This window comes from Marmota flaviventris, chromosome 2 (assembly GCF_047511675.1).
Source record: "Marmota flaviventris isolate mMarFla1 chromosome 2, mMarFla1.hap1, whole genome shotgun sequence".
Classification (NCBI taxonomy): Eukaryota; Metazoa; Chordata; class Mammalia; order Rodentia; family Sciuridae; genus Marmota; species Marmota flaviventris.
Window position 1 is genome coordinate 25,710,200 of NC_092499.1, and position 18,612 is coordinate 25,728,811.

General features: G+C 53.3%; 1 protein-coding gene across 4 annotated transcripts in view; it reads right to left on the bottom strand.

The window, feature by feature from the left end:
- Positions 1-1,756: 1,756 nt before the first annotated feature.
- The window catches only part of Adck1 (aarF domain containing kinase 1), a 113,857-nt gene continuing 97,001 nt past the window's right edge, over positions 1,757-18,612 (bottom strand). For all 4 annotated transcript variants that reach the window (XM_071607635.1, XM_027931719.3, XM_071607636.1 and 1 more), the window contains 4 exons: positions 11,261-11,410; positions 9,496-9,693; positions 4,745-4,938; positions 1,757-3,435 (listed from right to left, as the gene is read on the bottom strand). In XM_071607635.1, coding sequence (XP_071463736.1) covers positions 3,264-3,435; positions 4,745-4,938; positions 9,496-9,693; positions 11,261-11,410 — 714 coding nt within the window. In that variant the 3' untranslated portion in view covers positions 1,757-3,263. The remainder of the gene's footprint in view (positions 3,436-4,744; positions 4,939-9,495; positions 9,694-11,260; positions 11,411-18,612) is intronic.

An 18,612-nucleotide genomic window follows, 5' to 3' on the forward strand; every position in this document is an offset into this window, starting at 1 on the left:
TCTAACAAGCTTCCAGGGGATGCACCTGCCACTGATTGCAATAATCCTTGCCATTCACAGGGTGTCCCCTGGGGCAGCATCGGCACCACCAGGGCACTCCTCAGAAACACGGGCTCTCAGGCCCACCCAGGCTCAGGGTCAGCACCTGCGTTTTACCAAGGCCCCACCCAGTTATGGGTTCACACAGGAGTCGGAGAGGCACTGTGCAGGATGCACGTGCAGGGACAAGGGATGAGGACCTCGGAGCTGAATGGCTGGGGCTGGGAGGCTTAATGTCACCATTCTGCCAGTCTTAGAATCTGTCCTTCCCTCTAGCACACAGGAAAGAGGAAAACCAGAAGAAACGTCGGAGGAGCTCAGGATGGGAAAACAGCCTGTGCGCCCCCAGCACCGTGACCTGGGAGAAGCCGGGCTGGCCGGAGCTGGGGGCTGAGGCAACCTGCGGGGGAGCCAGGCGAGCAGGCCAGGAGGCACCGACAGAGGGGAAATGGACATCGTGGCCACAGCCCAAGGTATCACTCTTCCCCAGCCCAATCCATCCTTCCTACAGGAAAGGAGAGCCAGCAGAGCCAGGTTTGTTTCACAGGAAGAAAGGAGCAGGGGAGAGACAGAGGAAGCAGGGACGGAGAGGGGGCAAGGAGGTGAGACGGGGGCCTGCTGAGCAAATGGCCACACGAGGCCTTTACTAAAATGTTTGCAGGCTCAGGGCTCAGGGCTCAGGGAACGGGGCCTCCTGTTGGCCAAGAGCGGCAGTGGCACCAGGTCACCGGGTATTCAAGGCCTCTGGAGGAGCACAGGGCCCTCCAGCCAGACTCAGCAGGCATCGCGCCCCCAGGCCAGGCCTGGGAATCGGCCACCCTGGTTTCCTTCACCTGGCTGTTAGGACGCTGCCAGTCACCAACGCCCCGCTCAGATCCTGCTCGTGCTTTACCCTCCTGGGCCACTCTCTATTCAGGTATCATTCCTGTCACATTTGCCTCTGCAAAGGGTCATTCCAAATCTCCCTACAGTCCTGCCCCCCAAGATTTGCCTGTGTGCCTCCTGGAGATGGTTTGTTTTCTGAGATGCCGTTAGACACATTTTCAGAGCTCCCCAGCTGTGGCAGAAGGGCCCTAAACAGACTGCAATGCAGGAACAGGCCACCTCTGATCCTGGGAGTGGACGACAAACGCTCAGGATTGAACCTGGCCACCAAGGCAGTGCCTCAGGCAGGAGGAGTACATGTGTGGCTTTTCAAATGCACAGATTTCAACATCCCTGAAAATAATAAACTGTGCTGAGACTCTCTGTGTCTGCACTCTCCTGATGGTGCACCCGCTGTAAGCCAGGATATCTACGTGCTAGGCACAGATCTGGAAGGCACAACTCACACCCCCAAGACAGCTTAAGGAGCAAGGATAAGCTTTATCTGTAGAATTAAACAGGAAAACTATGTGGCTATAGGCAACTACTAAACCTCTCTGATCCTTGGCTCCCACCACTGAGGGTAATGACGCTCCATCTGAGAGCTGATGGGACAATTCAATGATGCAATGTATTTACAGAGCCTGTCATGGCCTTTTGCACGTGGAGAGCACTCAACAGTCTGCTGCTCTACTGTTTTCAAGCTGTCCTGTACCTCCAACTCTCCTTGCCTCTCTGCTCTTCCCAGAGAAATGTGTGGGTCTGGGCCCACTGGCCACAGGCAGATATTCTAGGTCCCAGTGCAGAGGAAGCCAACCACTAAAACAAAAGAGAAAAGCAAATGCCCATGACCTTGAACAGAAAGGACACTTCTATTTACTTCAGTGGCTATAAAAGACACCACAAAACAGAATATGCAGCACACATTCTTTGTGATTAATAACAGATCTTGCAAATTATTCTCATAGGCCCCTGGGTTCATCCAACTGGTCACTAAGAACAATCAATTCTTTTAGGAAATAAAAGGAGCGCAGTCATCTCTGATCACTAGAAAATCTGCTTGTTGTCTTATAAATAAAGGGAACAGAAAGTGAGACTCGGGCTCAGGGATTTTCACCCCTGTGATTAGGAAGGAGTAAGATCAGAGAGACCCAGATACAATCGACATCTGTGTACATGGGTGCTCAGGGGGCGGGGGCCTGCCAGATCTGAGGTCTCAGGGACCTGGAGACCATGTGGCCACAGGAGTTAGAGCAGGGGTGTCCCAAACAGAGGAGTAGATGATGGAGCTGGGGGGAGGTGCAGGCGACAGGTAGAAACAATTCAACAGGTGCCTCGGGGGGTTCGGAGGGGAAGCCCAGCCAGGGACAGGAACAGGACCAGCATCTTCAGAAGGACTGGGAAGACCAGGTGCAAGCGCACCCCTGAAGCTGGGGTCACCAAAAGAGAATCAGAGGGTAAGACAGGTGGCCCAGGTCCCAGGGAATGAGGTGAGAACCCACGGAAAACAGCCTGAGGCTTCCGCTGAGCTCTGAGCTGCTGACCTCCTCCAATCAAGGCCTCAGAGACTTGGATGGAAGGAGAAGCTGCCAAGAAGCAGGAAGTGGCCCCAGAGAGGAAAAGGCTTCTTCCAGCTCGGAAGGATCACAAGGGAGGACACCAAGTGGAAGACCCTCTTGGCACTTGGCATTCAAGTCCACTACTGGCCAGTGTGGAATAAAAATGCCACCAACCAACTCTGACTTCATCTCCCCAGGTCTTCCTAGAGCTGCTCTAAGTGGCGTGGCAAGGGCCAGGGACACAGTCTGAACGGGCATGTGGCCGGGCGGGAGCCAGTGAGTTAGGACAGACAACCCTGCAAACTTGAGAGGGATTTACTGAAACACGATACATAAAACACCAACAGGGTCACCGTGGCAGCAGTGACACACTCAGATGGCACCTCTGGGGAGTGACATGGCAAGGAGAGGGAGCCTGTTCTCCCTCGGGATCAGGGACCACGCTCACCTCCGACAAAATCAAACTTCCTACGAGTTAAATGTGCTCTCCGTGCACGTGTGGTCCATCCTGAAAATAGAATGGGTGACCAGGAATGGGGGTGGCATCCAGCCAGTGGACACACCAGCAGTGGGAAGTAGGCTACTGCATCTTCTCCCTGGGGAAGGACAGAAACCTCGTCCACAGTACCTGAGACAAATATGGGCACAGGGATTCCAAAGGTGAAGCATGATGGTGCCACAGGCCATGAGGGACCCCGGGACTCCTGACCACTATGGGGAAGAGAAGGTGGGTGGAGTCAGGGAATGCATGAAAGACAGGAGTGGAAATCCATCAGGAAGGGGCAGGAGTTAAGGAGTAGCTCAAAGTGAAACAGGAAAGAGCCAGCAAAACAGGGCCGAGACCCAGCGGGGCAGCCTCAGCCCCTTCACACGCAGCAGGAGTTCGTGAAGGCTGATCTGCCACAAGTTAAAGGCCTCGCTGAGAGAGATCTGGGTCCTTCTGAAGAACGAACAGGCATTCTTCTTGTTGTGCCTGGAGGAAGGGCAAGAAAGGAGAGATAAGCGGTCAGGACACTAGCTCAGTACAACTGAGAAAAAAAAGAGACGGTGGCTTTGGCCAACGCACCAGCCCCTGCCCCTGGGGACTACTCTTGGGTACCTGATCATGCCACTGCCCGACCACAGGGTCAGAGGACCTCAAACACGCCAAAGCAGTTTCTCAAATAAGTGGGGTAAGGAAAAGCAGCTGTTTCACAGGGCATCAGAGGTCGGAGAGGCTCACTGGGTGGAATATTCCAACACTTCTTTTCCCAAAAGTATAGTAAATATATGCCAACCCAGAATTCCCCAAGCTCAAATATGCTGAAAGCTTTTCCAAACTTTCTCAGGACAAGAGTCACTTGAAAACCTGGTCATGTCCAGGGAGGCTGAGGCCATTACACATTACCCCAGCTCCATCCCTTCTGTACCAACAAAGGACACAATAAAAAGTGGTGTTTATGACGATGACCTGTTCAAGACCTGACTTCCCAAGCCCTCGGAGGAAGAATACATCATGGCCATCTCTTTCAGTGTGCAGTATATTTTGCTGTGATCTAATTTGATATCTGATAGAAGGTACATGATATATGTGGTCAAATCCGAGTGGTTTCCCAGAAGGAACCATTTCCTGCCCAGGAGAGATGGGCTAGGACTGGACCCCAAGCCAGTGAGAACATTCCACGAGGGCACGTTCCTTCCAAGGTATTCCACCCCACCCCACGGGAGGCCACAGTCCTTGTTCCTCTGGAATGAGCTCCCTGAGAAAGCACCCTCCCTTCCTCACCAGCACCCCAAAGGCACTGAGACAACTAAAAGGCCTGAAACTCTAGGAGTACAGCCTGCTGGCCAGCCACTCTGCAGGAAGAAGAGCCACTGGCCTACCTGCTGGGCCAATCACAGACAGCCAAGTCCCAGGACCAGCTAGAGATTGGGTCACACCAGGACTTTCCGACCCCAAGCCCAGGGGCATCTGGAAAGGGCTGAGACTCCCCAAAACCTTTCAAACTTCAGTGAAGGCAAGAATCATCTAGAAAGCTGGACTGGGAAGATGACGTCCTAGAATCCATCCTTTCATAAATACAAGTGATTCTCTGGGAGACCCAAAGACATGGACCCAGGGCACCTGCCAGTTCACTAGAGCTGTTTTCTAACCCCAGCTCCCCCGGCATGGAGAAGTGGAGATTGGGAAATGCAGATGGCGCCCATGGACTGTGGGAGTAGCAGAGGCAAGCAGGAGCTCTGGGCAGAGCCCTGGGCAGGCTGGGAGCTGAGAGGGGACCAGAAGCAGGGCCCACACTCACTTGGCTAGCGCCCGGACACAGCACCGTGACATGTTGAGGAAGGAGCTGGCAGAGGCACAGGTGCCCAGGGTGGCCTCAATGCTGCGCAGCAGGTCATTGGTCTTGAAGATGAGCAGCATCTGGCGCGGCACGTGGTTGAGGAGCTGGCTGATCTGGGGGAGGTAGTTGGCGGCGTTGTTGCGGATCTCTAAGTCCTGGGGCAGCAACAGGGAGACAGAAGTGGACGGTCAGAGGGGAAGTGGAGCCCGGGTGGCAAAAGTCTGGGCAGTCTGTGACCAGAGGGGCTTCAAGGAAGCTCCAGGCAGAAGCTTCCAGCACAGCCCTCCTCAAAGAGATGCCCCACAGCTCCACAGCCTGACCACAGAGACCAGAGGCCCAGCCCAGCCCCTAGACAAGCACTAATGCAGCTCAGGAGCACACTCGGAAGAGCTAAGGGACTCTCCAAGGCTCTGCCACCCATTTCAGGGCAGGCCTACCAGAAGCCCTGAAAGTCAAGCCATGTCCCCCGCCAGCCAAGCACAGGTTGACCTACCCATAGGTCTGAGCTCCTGACTCCAACCCAGCCCCCAAGTCCTGCCCCATAACCTGCACCCCACCAGATCCACCCGCCAGCCACGTCCCCCTGTGGGTCACTGTGTCCTGCGCTGTAGTCAGTCTTATCCCACATTGCCCAGAGTGGGGTCCAGGGCCATCCCACGGCCCTCACCATCTGGTGTTTAAGTTGGGGCCCGGCGTCCCTCCTTTCTCTGTCACTGAGCTCTACCAAAATATAGGTGAGTAACTGCCTACAATCCTGGGCATGACAGATTGGCTCTGGCCCTTCAGCAGTCTCCAGGAAAATGATGAAGGCGACGAGTGTGGTGACGACCACCATGCCTTGGAAAGGCCAGGAACTCTGAAAATGTCACATGCATTAATTTATTTAACCCTCATAACAAGTCTATCATGTTGCGTGTATTATCTCCGTTAAAGGTGAGGATACGGGGTTGGGGATGGTGCTCAGGGATGGAGCCCTTGCCTAGCATGTGCAAGGCCCTGGATTCCATCCCCTGGCAAAATAAATGGAAAGAAAGGCAGGAAGAAACGGAGGCACTGAGAAGTCAAGGGACCTTCTCAGAGTGCATACATAGCTGGTAAGTGGTGGGTCAGGATTCCACCAGGATTCCACCTGACTCCGGAGCCCACGCCCTCCCCACCGGGCCACGCTCCCTGCCCACCTCGCTGCAGGACTGCAGGCCTTCAAGCAGTCCTGGATCTCCTTCCACTCAGGGTCCTCACCCCAAAACTGGGCATGCTACTACCCTCTGTGCGGGACGGAGGGGGAGAGGCATGTGACCCAGCTACATGGAGAGGGTCATCAGAGACAAGGCACAGAAAAGCGCTTGGAGCCACTGAGTCCTAACAACGGCCCAGCAGTCTTGTCAAAAGACCTTTCCCCCACTGCTTTCTGCAGCTGAGACAGAGTCCCGGTGCCTTCAGAAGCCTGACAACACTGCTGATGATCACGTCACTGAGCTAGCACACTGGGACGTCTCCACGGCAGCCAGACACCAAGAGGCTGGGCATTGCCATAGCTGCAGATGGCCCTGCCTGAGTGCTAAGGCCAGATGGAGACCTGGCTCCCCACTGGGAGCACAGCCCCATTCACCCGAGGATACCTCCCAGGGGTAGATCTCAGAGCAGCAGAGCCTGCCGACTTGGGTACCCACAGCTTAATGGTAGGTGTCTGGAATAGACCTAGTTGGGTGCCTACCGAGCAGCCATTCCCCCACTGTCCTTTGTTAAAAAAAAATAAAATAAAATTTGTTCATTTGGGTCCTGCTCTTCTGGGGCTCAGAGTCCTTTGCTAGCCCTGGGGGTGAGCGAGTATCTTGACTGCTCTCAGCCAAAGCTGGCTCTGAGTACTCATTCCCTCACCAAGTGACTGGTTGAGGCAGGGACACATGACACAATTTTGGCCAAAGAGATACAGGACAAGTCAGCTGGGGGACTTCTGGGAAAGGGTTTCTTGCCCTTCAGAAATGATACATGAGAGGAAACAGCCCCTGGTTCCTGCCTGAGGCCACCACTGAATGAAGATGTGAAGCTTGGAACTGCCCCGGCCATCCTGGAATCATGGGAAAAAAGCCCAGAAAATCTCAGGAACAAGCCCAGAGTGCCCAGGCTGTTGATCTGCTGAGTTAACCAACCTGGACCTGCCTCTCTCCAGGCTTTTTGTGATGAAGAGAACAAAGGCTATATTTTGTTGGGAAAAACATCCTCCCTGATCCAATGCTGGGGGTTCCCTTAATTCTGAATGACACAGGCTTCAGAAAGAGCCTGGAGATCTCAGAGGCAAGGCTGGGCTGGTTTGACCCGGCTCAGTTCGCCCTCAGTCTGTCTGGGTTCATGTCCAAATGAGCAGTTAGAGTCAGGGTCTCTAGAACCTACACGAACACCTGTCTGCTAGATCTAGACTGCAGGGACCTTATAAAAAGATGTGCAAGACAAGACCCCTCCCTGTAATTAGACAGTGAAGATGGACAGACAGGTAACTACTCTGCAAGGGACAGTGAGCCACATGCCCTAGAGTGATTCAAGTATGGATGGGTGACTTTCTATGAAGAGGGTAAGGAAAGGCTTCCTGGAGGTTTGGCTTCTTCAAAGTACTAGCTTTTCAACTGGTCTTTATGAAGTCATAAGAATGTAAACACAAAATTCCATCTTAGTTAATGAATATGCATGTCCTCCACTGCATACCTACCTGGGCCACAAGACCTCATTCAGCACTGTGGCTTTAAGTATCATCTACAGGCTAAGGCCTCACAAAGGATAGCCCAACAGGACCTCTTCATTGAGCTGCGGTCTTCACTTCCCAGGACATCCCTATCTGCTCAAGAGAACCAGTGACTAGTCCTGCCCCAAACATGCCCTTTCCAAAGTTTCCCCTGCTTCTAGGAGCAGCAGCCGCTCCCCCCTTAGAACGCTGCAACCTTGACTCCTCCTCTCCCTCTCCTCCACCTCCGCCTCTAGTCTCTATCTTTGTTACCATCAGCGTGGTCTGACCCCTCACCTCCACCTGGAGGCCTGGCCTGACCTCCTAACCAATGGCCCAGGGCTCATCTCACCCCACTTTAGAGAGACACTTAAAAGTAGCAGGTCTGAGCATCTGCTTCTGTTTAAAGCCCATCCAAGGCTTTGCTTTATGCTGAGAATGAATCTGAACTTCCCTCTGTGGCTTATAAGGCCCATGGGATGCTCTTCCAGCCAGCACTACAAATTCTTCCCATCCCACCAGCCTCCTCCCCACACGCTGGACCCTACCAAAAGTCTCCTACCCCTGTGCCTTAGTGTACTACAAATGCTTCCTTCAATCTCTTCCTGGTGCTGCTGCCCTTCTTGCCCTCTGTGCCTTAGCTCCAATGTCCTCGTCAAGGTCGTCTCTGAGCACCTCAACTCCCTTTGCAGATATGGTCCTGCTTATTTCCTCCACGATGCCCATAACCTGCAATTATTCCTCTTACTTATTTGTTCACTTGTTTACCGTCTGTCTCTCGCAACCAAACTGGAAATTACACAAAAGGCCCGTCTGCCCGTAGGTCACAGCATCCTCAGTGCCGAGCCCAGGATCCGGCAAAAACAAATGCTTGTAGAATGAATGAACTTCAGGGACTGTTGGTAGACGCCCTATATGCACAATTAGTAAATCAGAATCATCAGTCCTACTGTCCCTGTTTTACAAAAGAAGGAGACTGTCTCTCTTCTGAGATGGACTGTGGGGCCGAGAAGAGCAGGTGGTCATCTTTGCCACCAACTTGCTGGAGAACGATGTCAACTTGGAGGAAAGTGCAGCCAAGAGATGAAGAAATGGACACTTGGAGATATCATCTGAGACTCTGGATCCAGCCACCTACCTACCACAAAGCAGCTTGCAGGGGAGGCCCCTGAGGCCCAGAGGGATGACAAGAACACCCCAGGTCATGACATCAGGAAAAGGAGGTGCCAGAACCTAAGCCCAGGCTTTCCGACATCATGATTGGTACCCTGTCCCCTGCAGTGAGCAGAGGCCTCAGCTGGAGTTCAAATCTGTCCATCACCGAGATTCAGGCCAGCACGAATGGGCCTGGGAACTGACAGAAGGGACAGACAGAAGTCAATGCCAGGAGACAGGGAGAGGTCTCCTGCCCTGGAGAGCTGCCGGGCGGGCAGAGGTGAGCAGGAGTGTGGGGAGAAGGTGTTCCTAGGATCTGTCTCCGAGTCAGACCCACGTGACCCTGTCTAGGCCCATGGAGAAAGGAGCAACGGATAAGGAACAGAAGAAGCTGTTTCACTAAAGAGTCTGCAGGTCAACAGGGTGAGCAGGGCTGCTTGAGTACCACACGGGGAAGTGAAGGGCCTTCCCGACCATGCAGCCTGGAAGGACAAGGACAGCAGAAGAGAGTTAGGAAGGAGACAGTTCCTGAGGAGGCCCAGAGTCTTGGGGGAGAAGTTGGAGGAAGCCTAAAAATCTCATGTGAGCCAGTCAAAGCTAAAGCACAAGAGTCTGGGTATTGCAGTCACATGACCTTGTTTCTCCTCCAGGCTGATAGGGCCTGCGGCAGGCAGTGAGATGTCTTCCCCTGACCCTCCTCCATACAGGGACACTGTCTCTTCCCCCTCCTGCTTCTCATCTAGTTCATTCTCCTCCCGACATACACACAAGCTCCCCGGGTCTTCCTCCCCAAGACCCTGGCTTGGAAGGGGAGGAAGGGGGGCCAGGAGGGGCCACCTACCTCGGAGGAAGTGACTGGCGCTTGGCTGATGCCCCTGTTGACCGAGTCCCAGGACCGGGCTGTCAGCATGCAGGCAAACAAGGGGTAGAGATCCCCAGCCCCCAGGCGCTGGCTATACTTCTTCACCCCCTCCATGTCCATCCAGATCAGAGACTGCCACAGGTGACAGTAGTCCAGGCGGAACTCCTCCGTGAGCACCTGTGGCGGGGACCGTGGTGGTGGGACCTGAGTCTCCCCACCAAAGGCCTAACCCCCTGGCTGGTGCTTGCCACGGCTCCCCATGATGCCTGCTTCTCTCCTGAAGTCCAGCCATCCTTGAAGGCCCAAGTTCAATGCTCCTCTAGGTTGACTATCCCTTATCTGAAATGCTTGGGCCGGGAAGTATTTTCGATTTTCGGATGCTTCCAGATTTTGGAATATTTGCATAGACATAGTATCTTGGGGAGGAGACCCAAATCCAAACAGAAAATTCCTTCATGTCTCACATGTACTTTATACACATAAGTCTAAAGGTGATTTTATAAAACATGCTTAGTAATTTTGTGCATGAAACAAAATCTCATGGCATGGAATTTTCCACTCAGTGTCATGGCACTTGAAAAGCTTGGAGTTTGAAAGCATTTTGGATTTCACATTAGGCAGGCTCAACCTGTATTTGACAACACTTGGAATCACTCAGGAGTGGCAGAGGTTGCTAATCCCCCACCAAAACCTATCCTCTCCTCTTCTTCTCAGGGACAAGCTAGTTTCCCAACCTCCTTTGAAGCTAGATGTGGTCCTCTGCCTGACTGTCACAATGTGGCAGAAGCTGTATGTCCCCCAGAACTTTCCCATGCATGTACTCTGAGTCCTCTCCCCTGCTACTGGCTGAGAGCTGCATCCTCCAGGGAGACCCAGGGGACAGGACCCTGCTGACTCTGCCGCTCCCAAAACTACAATCAAACTTCTCTTGTGTCTGGGCCGTTGTTCATTTCAGGATTCCTCGTGACCAAGGCTAGCCTAACTTAACACGACGTATCCTACTTCATGAAGCCTTTCAGAGGAAGCCAAGATTCTGGGATGCAGCATCAGGGCCCCAGGGGCCACTGGGACAGAAGACCACTGCAGAAACTCCCCAGGACTATCCCCAAGGAATCAATCCAGGCCTGGAGACCCAGACGGGCAGTGAACTTCCCAACTTCCAAGCAGAAGCCCACGGTTCACCTAGACGCATCCCCTTCCAGGCTTCTTGTTATGGGGAGAACAAAGTCCTCATTGTCTAGGTCACATCTGCCTGGGGAAATGTCCTCTCTGACATGATGCTGGGGGTTCCCTTAATTCTGGGTGAGAGCAGCACTCTCCTGATCTTAGAGAGTGAAGTCTGCACCACCAGCTCCGTCAGCTCCGCGCCGCCCTTTCCACCACATCTTCCACCCTCCCTGGGGCTGAAGGTGCAGCTACCCTTCCCCAGAAGCCCCGGGTCCCGCACCGGGCAGTTCACCGCTCAGGCCTGCCTGGGCCTGCAGTCCCCTGGAGACAGAGTCACAGGCACAAGCACCTTTCTATCTACTCCTCACAACCGACCGTCTGTAAAGGAGGTGTGACGGACCTCACAGAGCTCTCAGGACAGTAATGTGCATAAAATGACGGTTCCTGGGGGAGGGAGGGCCCCCCACCCTGCTACCTTGACCAATGGCTTCCCAGTTCTGTGACTGGTGGGGAATGTCAGCCAGCTCTGGCCCCAGGCAGCAGACGCCCTGGGGCTGGGTGGGAAGGCTTCTCCCACCTGGTAGAGACCGTGGTCCAGCAGGACGACCTCTGCCTTGCCGGTGTCCGGATGCTTCCGCACCAGCACGTTGCCCGGGTGGGGATCGCAGTGCACGAAGCCATTGACAAAGATCATCTCGCTGTACATCTTGCCCAGGTGGCAGGAGATCTGAAAGGGAAGGGAGGCACATGGGAGTCCAGCTCCATTCTCGCCCATCTCAGGGAGCTCCCCTCTGGTCCCTCAATCTGCTCATTTCAAGAGAGACCCAAAGGCCTGGGTAGGCCTGAGCGGAGGTGCTGGAGGTCATGATTTGAGATGGTCTGGTTCTTGCATTTAAGACACAACTACACTCTGATCCAACCCTTCTTCACTCCTCCACCCATTAGAGCCACCTGGAGCTCAGAAATGCTGCGGACGGTACCAGGATGGTACTGAGCACCAGTGTTTTCTTAAAGTCCCCAAGGTGATCTCCACGCATGGTCATGGAGGACAGGGGCTGCTTCTGCTTTGTCCAGGGCTGTTGTGCTCCACCCCCCACACGGCCCGCCACCCTCCTGCTCTCTCATCAGCCCCTCTTGCTTCCCTCCCCAAAGCTGAGAAGGGGTGAGAAGCTGGGCTGGGAGAGCTCGCCCACCCACCGTCCCTTTGCCAAAGAACAGGGCTGGGGGCCGAGGATCAGCAACAGATGACTCGGCACCCCATTTGGGGGCTGCCCCGTTGGTGCTGGGCCGGTCCCAGACAGACCCAGTGTCCAGGCCTCTCCCCGCTGCCCTCCCTCCCCAGCGCCCAGTGCTAATCTGATTTATGATGTCTGCACAGAAGAAATGACGCTGGAGAGGCCATTTAAATCATCCTGTCACTGGTGCTCTCCCTGCAGAGGCAGACTTCTTATCTCTACTCCCGTTTTTATTAAAGCTAAAAGCCTCTTTGCAGCTAGGGAACGGTTGCTGAATAGAGTCAGACCCGGGCCCCCGAGATGTCTTGTGGACAGGTTTCCAGGGGAGAGAGACACGCTCCAGCAGAGAGCTGGCACCCGAGGACACCAGCTGCCCTTGGCATTCCACTCAGCCTCAGCTGGACCCCATGGTCATCAACAAACATATCCCAACCAGAGAACAGGAGCTAGGGCTCATAAGTTGGGAGCACAGGATTAGGCTCTTTCCTCAACCTACAAAGTCAAGTCCTGTACCACCAAGCCCAGCCTCTCTCCACGGTCTCCTCTTGCACACATCAATCATCCATGCTTTCTCTTCTCCACTGACCCCTGTGCTTTCCTACCCCAGGGCCTTTGCACGAGCTATTACCACTTCCAGAAGCATTCCTGCCACCACCACATCATCAGGTTCAGGCTTTCTCTTCTTGCCCACTTGGGTCAGCATTGCCTCCCTGGGGAAACCTTTCCCAACCTCCCAGGCTAGAAGAGGTTCTCTTGCCATATACTCCTAGGTTGCTGTGATTTAGTTTCATGGTACTAGCAATTATTTGTGTGATTATTTGATTAATGACCACTTAGCCCGCCATCCTAAACTCCAAGACAGCAGGGAGGGGCTCTGTTTTGTTAAACAGCTTTATTATATGGAGGCATCATTTGCATACCATAAACTGGCTCTGTTATGTACGCACTTGCTTATAATAGCACCAAACATGTGATTGACTCTAAGGCCCTGAGTTCAAGGTAAGCGAGACCCTCACCTCTTGGTGGCTTTCTGAGATGCTGTGGTTCCCACCTTGAATGCTTATCCTAACCTCATTAATCTCCTCTGAAACCCAATCAATTACAAGGAGCACTACATTAACCGATCAAGAAAAATCCGTACTTTAGGAACAATAGCCAATGTCCTTATTCAGAGCCCCAGGGGGTGGAGGCTAGAATCAGAGTGAGTCAGGGAGGTTCACTCGGCCTCGGCCACAGCTGACAAGAGCAGAGCCAGGACTCAACCCCACCGCCTTCTAGAAAGCCCACACCTCCTGTGTGGCCCACACCTACTTCTGCACTTCTCAACTGAGCTCTGGGGTCTTCAACAAGCTGCTGATACGCTCAGCTTCAGTAAATGGAAATAGCAATAGTGCTATCTGGAGGCAAAGGAGATGTCACAGTGCCTGTGACCTAGCGACCTCTCCCAGTTGCCTCTGTGATTGCTGCTACTGGTGCCTCAGAGCGCTCCTGGAGGGAGATGGACCCGGTTTCATCACACCTTTGAAGAGAGGAAGATGTTCAAGACTCCTGCCCTATTGCCACGCCAGCTCTCCATCTGGCCTTTTCCTTGGGAGCAAGGGACACCCCAGGACTCAGTGTCCATTCACACCAGCAGAACTCTGCCTCAGGTCAGGTTCCCAGACAGGCTGAGATGCCAGAGGTCCCAGGGCCACCATTCTCTGTTTCCCAGGAGAAGGACCTCAGTCAGCAAGTCCCCATCTCTGTGCCACCAAGAACCCCTATTGTTGGGCTGCTTGGAGCTTCTGCCGCCGGGCTTCCAGAAGCCACACTGTATCTGCCAAACCGATTGCATTTATTAAGTAATCATTCATTTTTATTTGTCAAGGACGCATAGAAAGGTCCAATCGGGGCTCCTGATCGGTCCAAGATAAGCAGCGCCACCAGACTGAGCTGACGGAATTTCAGCCAAAAAGCAGAGAAATGACATTTCATTTAGTCTGGGCAGACCTGTCACTAGGAGATGTATGATATCCCTTAAGCTTTCTAAAATATTGCTAATCGCTCTGGGCCCCTTATTACTACACTGAAAGATGGCCCCTGGGGCTGTGGGGGGGGGGGTGCTGTCTACGAGGACTGGGCCACCGCGGCTGCTGGATAAGGGGGCACTGCCATTGCTGTCCTCAGACACACAAGCGCAGCCCCCAGAGTGGCCCTGCCCATGTCAATACACCCGTCCAGCTGCCTCCTTGGTGTCTCCCCCTCTGAGGGTCTGCTGGTGGTGGTCATTTTAACCAGATGTCACCAAGGACAGACAGATGTGAGAGGCAGAAAAGGGGCACGGACTAGCCTAAGCCAACAGCTGGGCCCTAGAGCCATTTTGGTTCTGCCACTTGGGGCGTGGGTGGCCTGGGGCAGGAGTCACCTCCCTTCTCAGTCTGGGTCTAAGTTCTCTTAGCAGTTCAGTGGGATTTAAGCCATCTGCTCCACTTCCTTAAAGAGCGACCTTGGGATTCGAGGTCAAATACAATCCCCTAGGAGGAAGCCCTCTGCCTGCTAGAGGCCACACAAATGTGGCTGGGCAGGGGGGTGTTTTTAGTGCTGTAATTTCTTATTTTAAACTTGGAAAAAATACCCAGTATCACGGTCAAAGGGTAACTGTGAAGTTAAAAACACAGTTCAGACAAACAGACAATGAACATGCATCAAAGATTGGAAGAGTCATTAATAAGGGAGCATGAGAGATGGTACAGTCGGTTCAAAAAGAATTTTGAGGAAGCGGGTAACTAAGGGGATTTCAACAGGAGCAAGAGATTAAGATTCCTGGATGAAATACAAACTGGTTATTGTCTGATGGGGCATTAAAAAACCAACCTTTGGGGTTATCTTTTCTACTGGACAGAAATTATTTGCATGTCTCCTGGATAAGGTCTACACAGTGATGTACAACCTCAGTCTGAGCCCTTAATGAATTGTCAATTACAAAGTCAAACAAAAGTACATGTCCCTGGATGTTAAAAAATCCTCAGGGGGCTGGCTGAACGATGCCCAAGAATGACTTTGAAAAGGCCACACCACACTCTCTGGGCCTCAGCTCACTCTCAGTCTGGGTTGATTTTTCTTAACATCGTTTTAAAGTTGTGCTAAATAGTCTTGGGGGAATCCATTTGTCCAGAGAAGAGCAACCGGCACCCTCCAACTCCCAGAGGCACTGAGGGCCCCGGGGGAACCTGAAGCCCTTCCTGGACAGCTGCTCTCCCTCCCACCCCTCCCATGGACTTCAGCCAAGGCCCCGCCTAAGAACAGATGATGGAGTCCCTAACAAGGCCTTGGCCCCAGGACGGCGGCACCTAAGGACAGAGAGCAACACCCTTCCAGCATGGTGGCAGGTCTCAGGCTGTGCCAGGTACTTGATGTGGACCAAGCCAGCACTCCAGCCCTCGTCCCCGGGAAACCCATGAAGTGAAACAAAAAAGAGGAAGAGGCGAGGTGACTTATGCTGTCTGCATGTATGAACACACCACCATGACCTCACAGGTGTGATCGCAAGGCACCCAAGGAAAAAATCAGAAGGAAGGGGACCGGGGAGGGAGGAGGGGAGGAGGAGGGAGGGGGAGTGGAGGTATCAGGGAATGAATTGGAACAAACAAAGTTATGTGCATATGTCACAATGAACCCACTGTTTTGTATAATTATGACACTTAATGAAAACACTAAAAATTAAAAAAAAAAAGCCGAATGCAGCGGTGCACACCTGAAATTCCAGCGGCTTGGGAGGCTAAGGCAGGAGGATCAGAAGTTGAGAGCCAGTCTCAGCAACTCCGTGAGACCCTGTCTCTAATACAATATTTTTAAAAAGGTCTGGGACGTGGCTCAGCAGTTTCAATTCCCAGTACTAAAAAAAAAAAAAATCCCCAAAAAATGCACTTGGTCACTTTCTCAACAGTTTGTGATGCTGGGATCCAGACCCTGGTGACCGGATGCCCTAGAACAGGTGCTCCATGGTCAGGCTATCTTGCCTCTCCACTCAGTCCCAAAGATTGCTGAGGGTCCTCCCCCCGAGCTGTCCAGTAAAGGTAAACCATGAGGAGAAAAGAATCTTCCTGGGCAATCCTGGACAGGTGGCAACTAAAACCACACCGTACAGCGCCACGTAGGGAAAAAGTCACCAGGAAGTCTTTCAATTGTTCCTTGTAAAAAGGCTGCCACTCACAAGTGATTTCAGTAATTATGCAACGCCTTTATGCTCTCACAGTGGGGAAGGAGGGGAAACTGGGACTCTAAAAAAAGGCTGAGTAAAGAATTAATTTAGTAAATAATATTTAAATCAAGGAGTTATTTTTGGATTTTCCTCAAAACTTGAATTGGCTGAAAGTACTTTAATTATTTTATAATTGCATGAATTAATTTATTCCCACCCCCAAGGGAAAGTCTATTTATGCTCCTGGGGGGCGTCTCAGAAGCAAGGCCAAGATCTCGGAGAGAAGCCGCAGGTTGATGCTGCAGGATGTGAGCAATCACACAAGCCGCCCAATGTCAAGGGTAATGGGGTTCATCACTCAGACTTTCCCTGCCCGTCCCCCAGTTCTGCCCAGGCCTCTGGCCACAGACCAGATCACTGCAAAAGCTCCAAACACGAAGGTGCTGGAAGCTACCTGGCCATATGTAGTGTTGGGAGACGTCATGAGGAGGAAGGCAGAGGTGCCAGGCTAGTCACAGAAACTGAGGAAGTGGCTCGGACTGTGGCACTTCTAGGCACCTTTGTGAAAATTCCTCTGGGTCAAGCCTTTCTCTGGAGAGCCAGGGCATGGGCAGCTGCCACAAGGCAAAGAAAGCCTGCTTAGGTCTCCAGCCAGAGACACTCAGGTCACCCAGACAGCAGGAAGTGGGTCCCAGCGGCCACGGCTACTGGACACCACAGGAGAAGGGACGGAAAGCTGCGGGCACCTGGCCTCTCCCGCCTTGGGCAACCCTCACTCCAAAGAAAGAGCTTCACATCCTTCCACCTGGCCTGGGTCAATCGGAAAAATGGGGAAGGGGCTCTTCCCTACCTGTTGCCCCGACTCTTTGGTAGACACTGTGCTAGGAGCGCCACGGAGGGTTGAAATGCCAACGCCAGTTCCCAGGGCTCCTAGCATGGACGCAGGGCTCGGCCGCACACTGAGAGCCTGGCGCTTCAGCCATCAGACAACCCTCTGGGTCCCTCTCTAAATCCCACCTGCAAAAGGGTAGTTTCCCCAAGGGGACACGGCTAGCAAGTGGCAGAGTCCAGGAAGGTCGACTCCGGGTGTCAGTGACCTCTCCTGACCCCTCTGCTGGGAAGAAATAAAACTTCAGGAGCCCACCTTGAGCACCCCGGCCCCTCTAGTTCCATACACTTCCAAGAAGTGATGGGGAGAGGGTGACAGAAGGTGTCGCCTTTCTAGTGACGTCATCACACAGGGTCAGTAGACAGGGTGTTCATGCATCTGCAGGTACCAGAGGGCCAGGAAGGCCCAGCAGCTGGGAGTGAGCTGAGCTGGAACATGACCCTCCCATTCACTGTGGGGAGCAGAGGCAGGAACCCTGGCGTGGCTTTTGGAGGGGGCACCAGAGGCCTCATGCTCCACTCCAGGTCCACATACCTGCAGATTCCAGAGGCTGGTGAACAGGAAGGAGCAAAGGAGATTCTGGAGGAGGACTTGCCTCTGTGAACGAGACCCTCATGCATTATGGATTACAGATGACTTTCGAAATAGAGCCTCACGGCTTGCAAAGTTCACACAGCAGTGTCGAGAAGTGTTGTCATCCCTTCAACTGTGAAGATGAGCAGGCTCAGACTACAAGTGAGCCACCCCAGGGCACTTGGCTGAGGAATGGCAGAGCAGACGCAACCCCAGATGTCCTACTCTGAAACCCTCTCTGCTTCCTACCCAGCACCTCTGTGAAGCCCCCATGCTCTGCCACACTCTGTCCACACCTCTATTATAGCACCGATGGGCAGCTGCACATAGTAGGTGCTCAATAAAACATGCGCCGAAACCTTCACTGCTCCAAGAGGGACTTCTAAAACTATGGGAGGGGGCTGGGGAGGTGGCTCTGCGGTAGAGCGCTTGTCTGGCATGTGTGAGGCCCTGGATTCGATCCTCAGCACCACACATAAGTAAATAAATAAAACAAAGGTCCATTGAACTAAAAAAAAGAAAGAAAGAAAAAAAAACTATGGGAAGGAAGCAGCAGCAGAGCTTCTGGTTAAACGTGGCAGAGTGAACCCAAGCCATTACTCCAGGCCCTTGCCAACCCCTCTAAGATGACTAAAGGAAAATGAGGGTGAAATCCCATTCCCACAAAAAAAAGTGGAAGGACCAAGAAGAGCCAAAGAGATCAGCCACGCTGCTGCATTGGCCTCAGGGGTAGCCAGCCACCTCGGGAGGACTCAGCAAGCCAGAAAGCATGGCCCCCCAAGCTGGCCACTGGGCGCTCCACGTTCACCACCTCGGAGCCCCGGGGAGGCTCGGGTGCCCCCAGCAATTCTGAACATGGGGCTTTGGGGTTCTGAAGAAGGATTAGCTAAACGACTAAACATCTCAGCTAAGTCCCCAGGTCCCCTTCCATCCCTGACAGAGGGGAACAGACAGCCGCTAAGGGGCACCCAACACACAGGAGTGCCATCCTGAGAACAGGGGACTGAGTCCGAGACCATGGTGACAGCAAGGAGCCCCTGGACCTCCTTCCC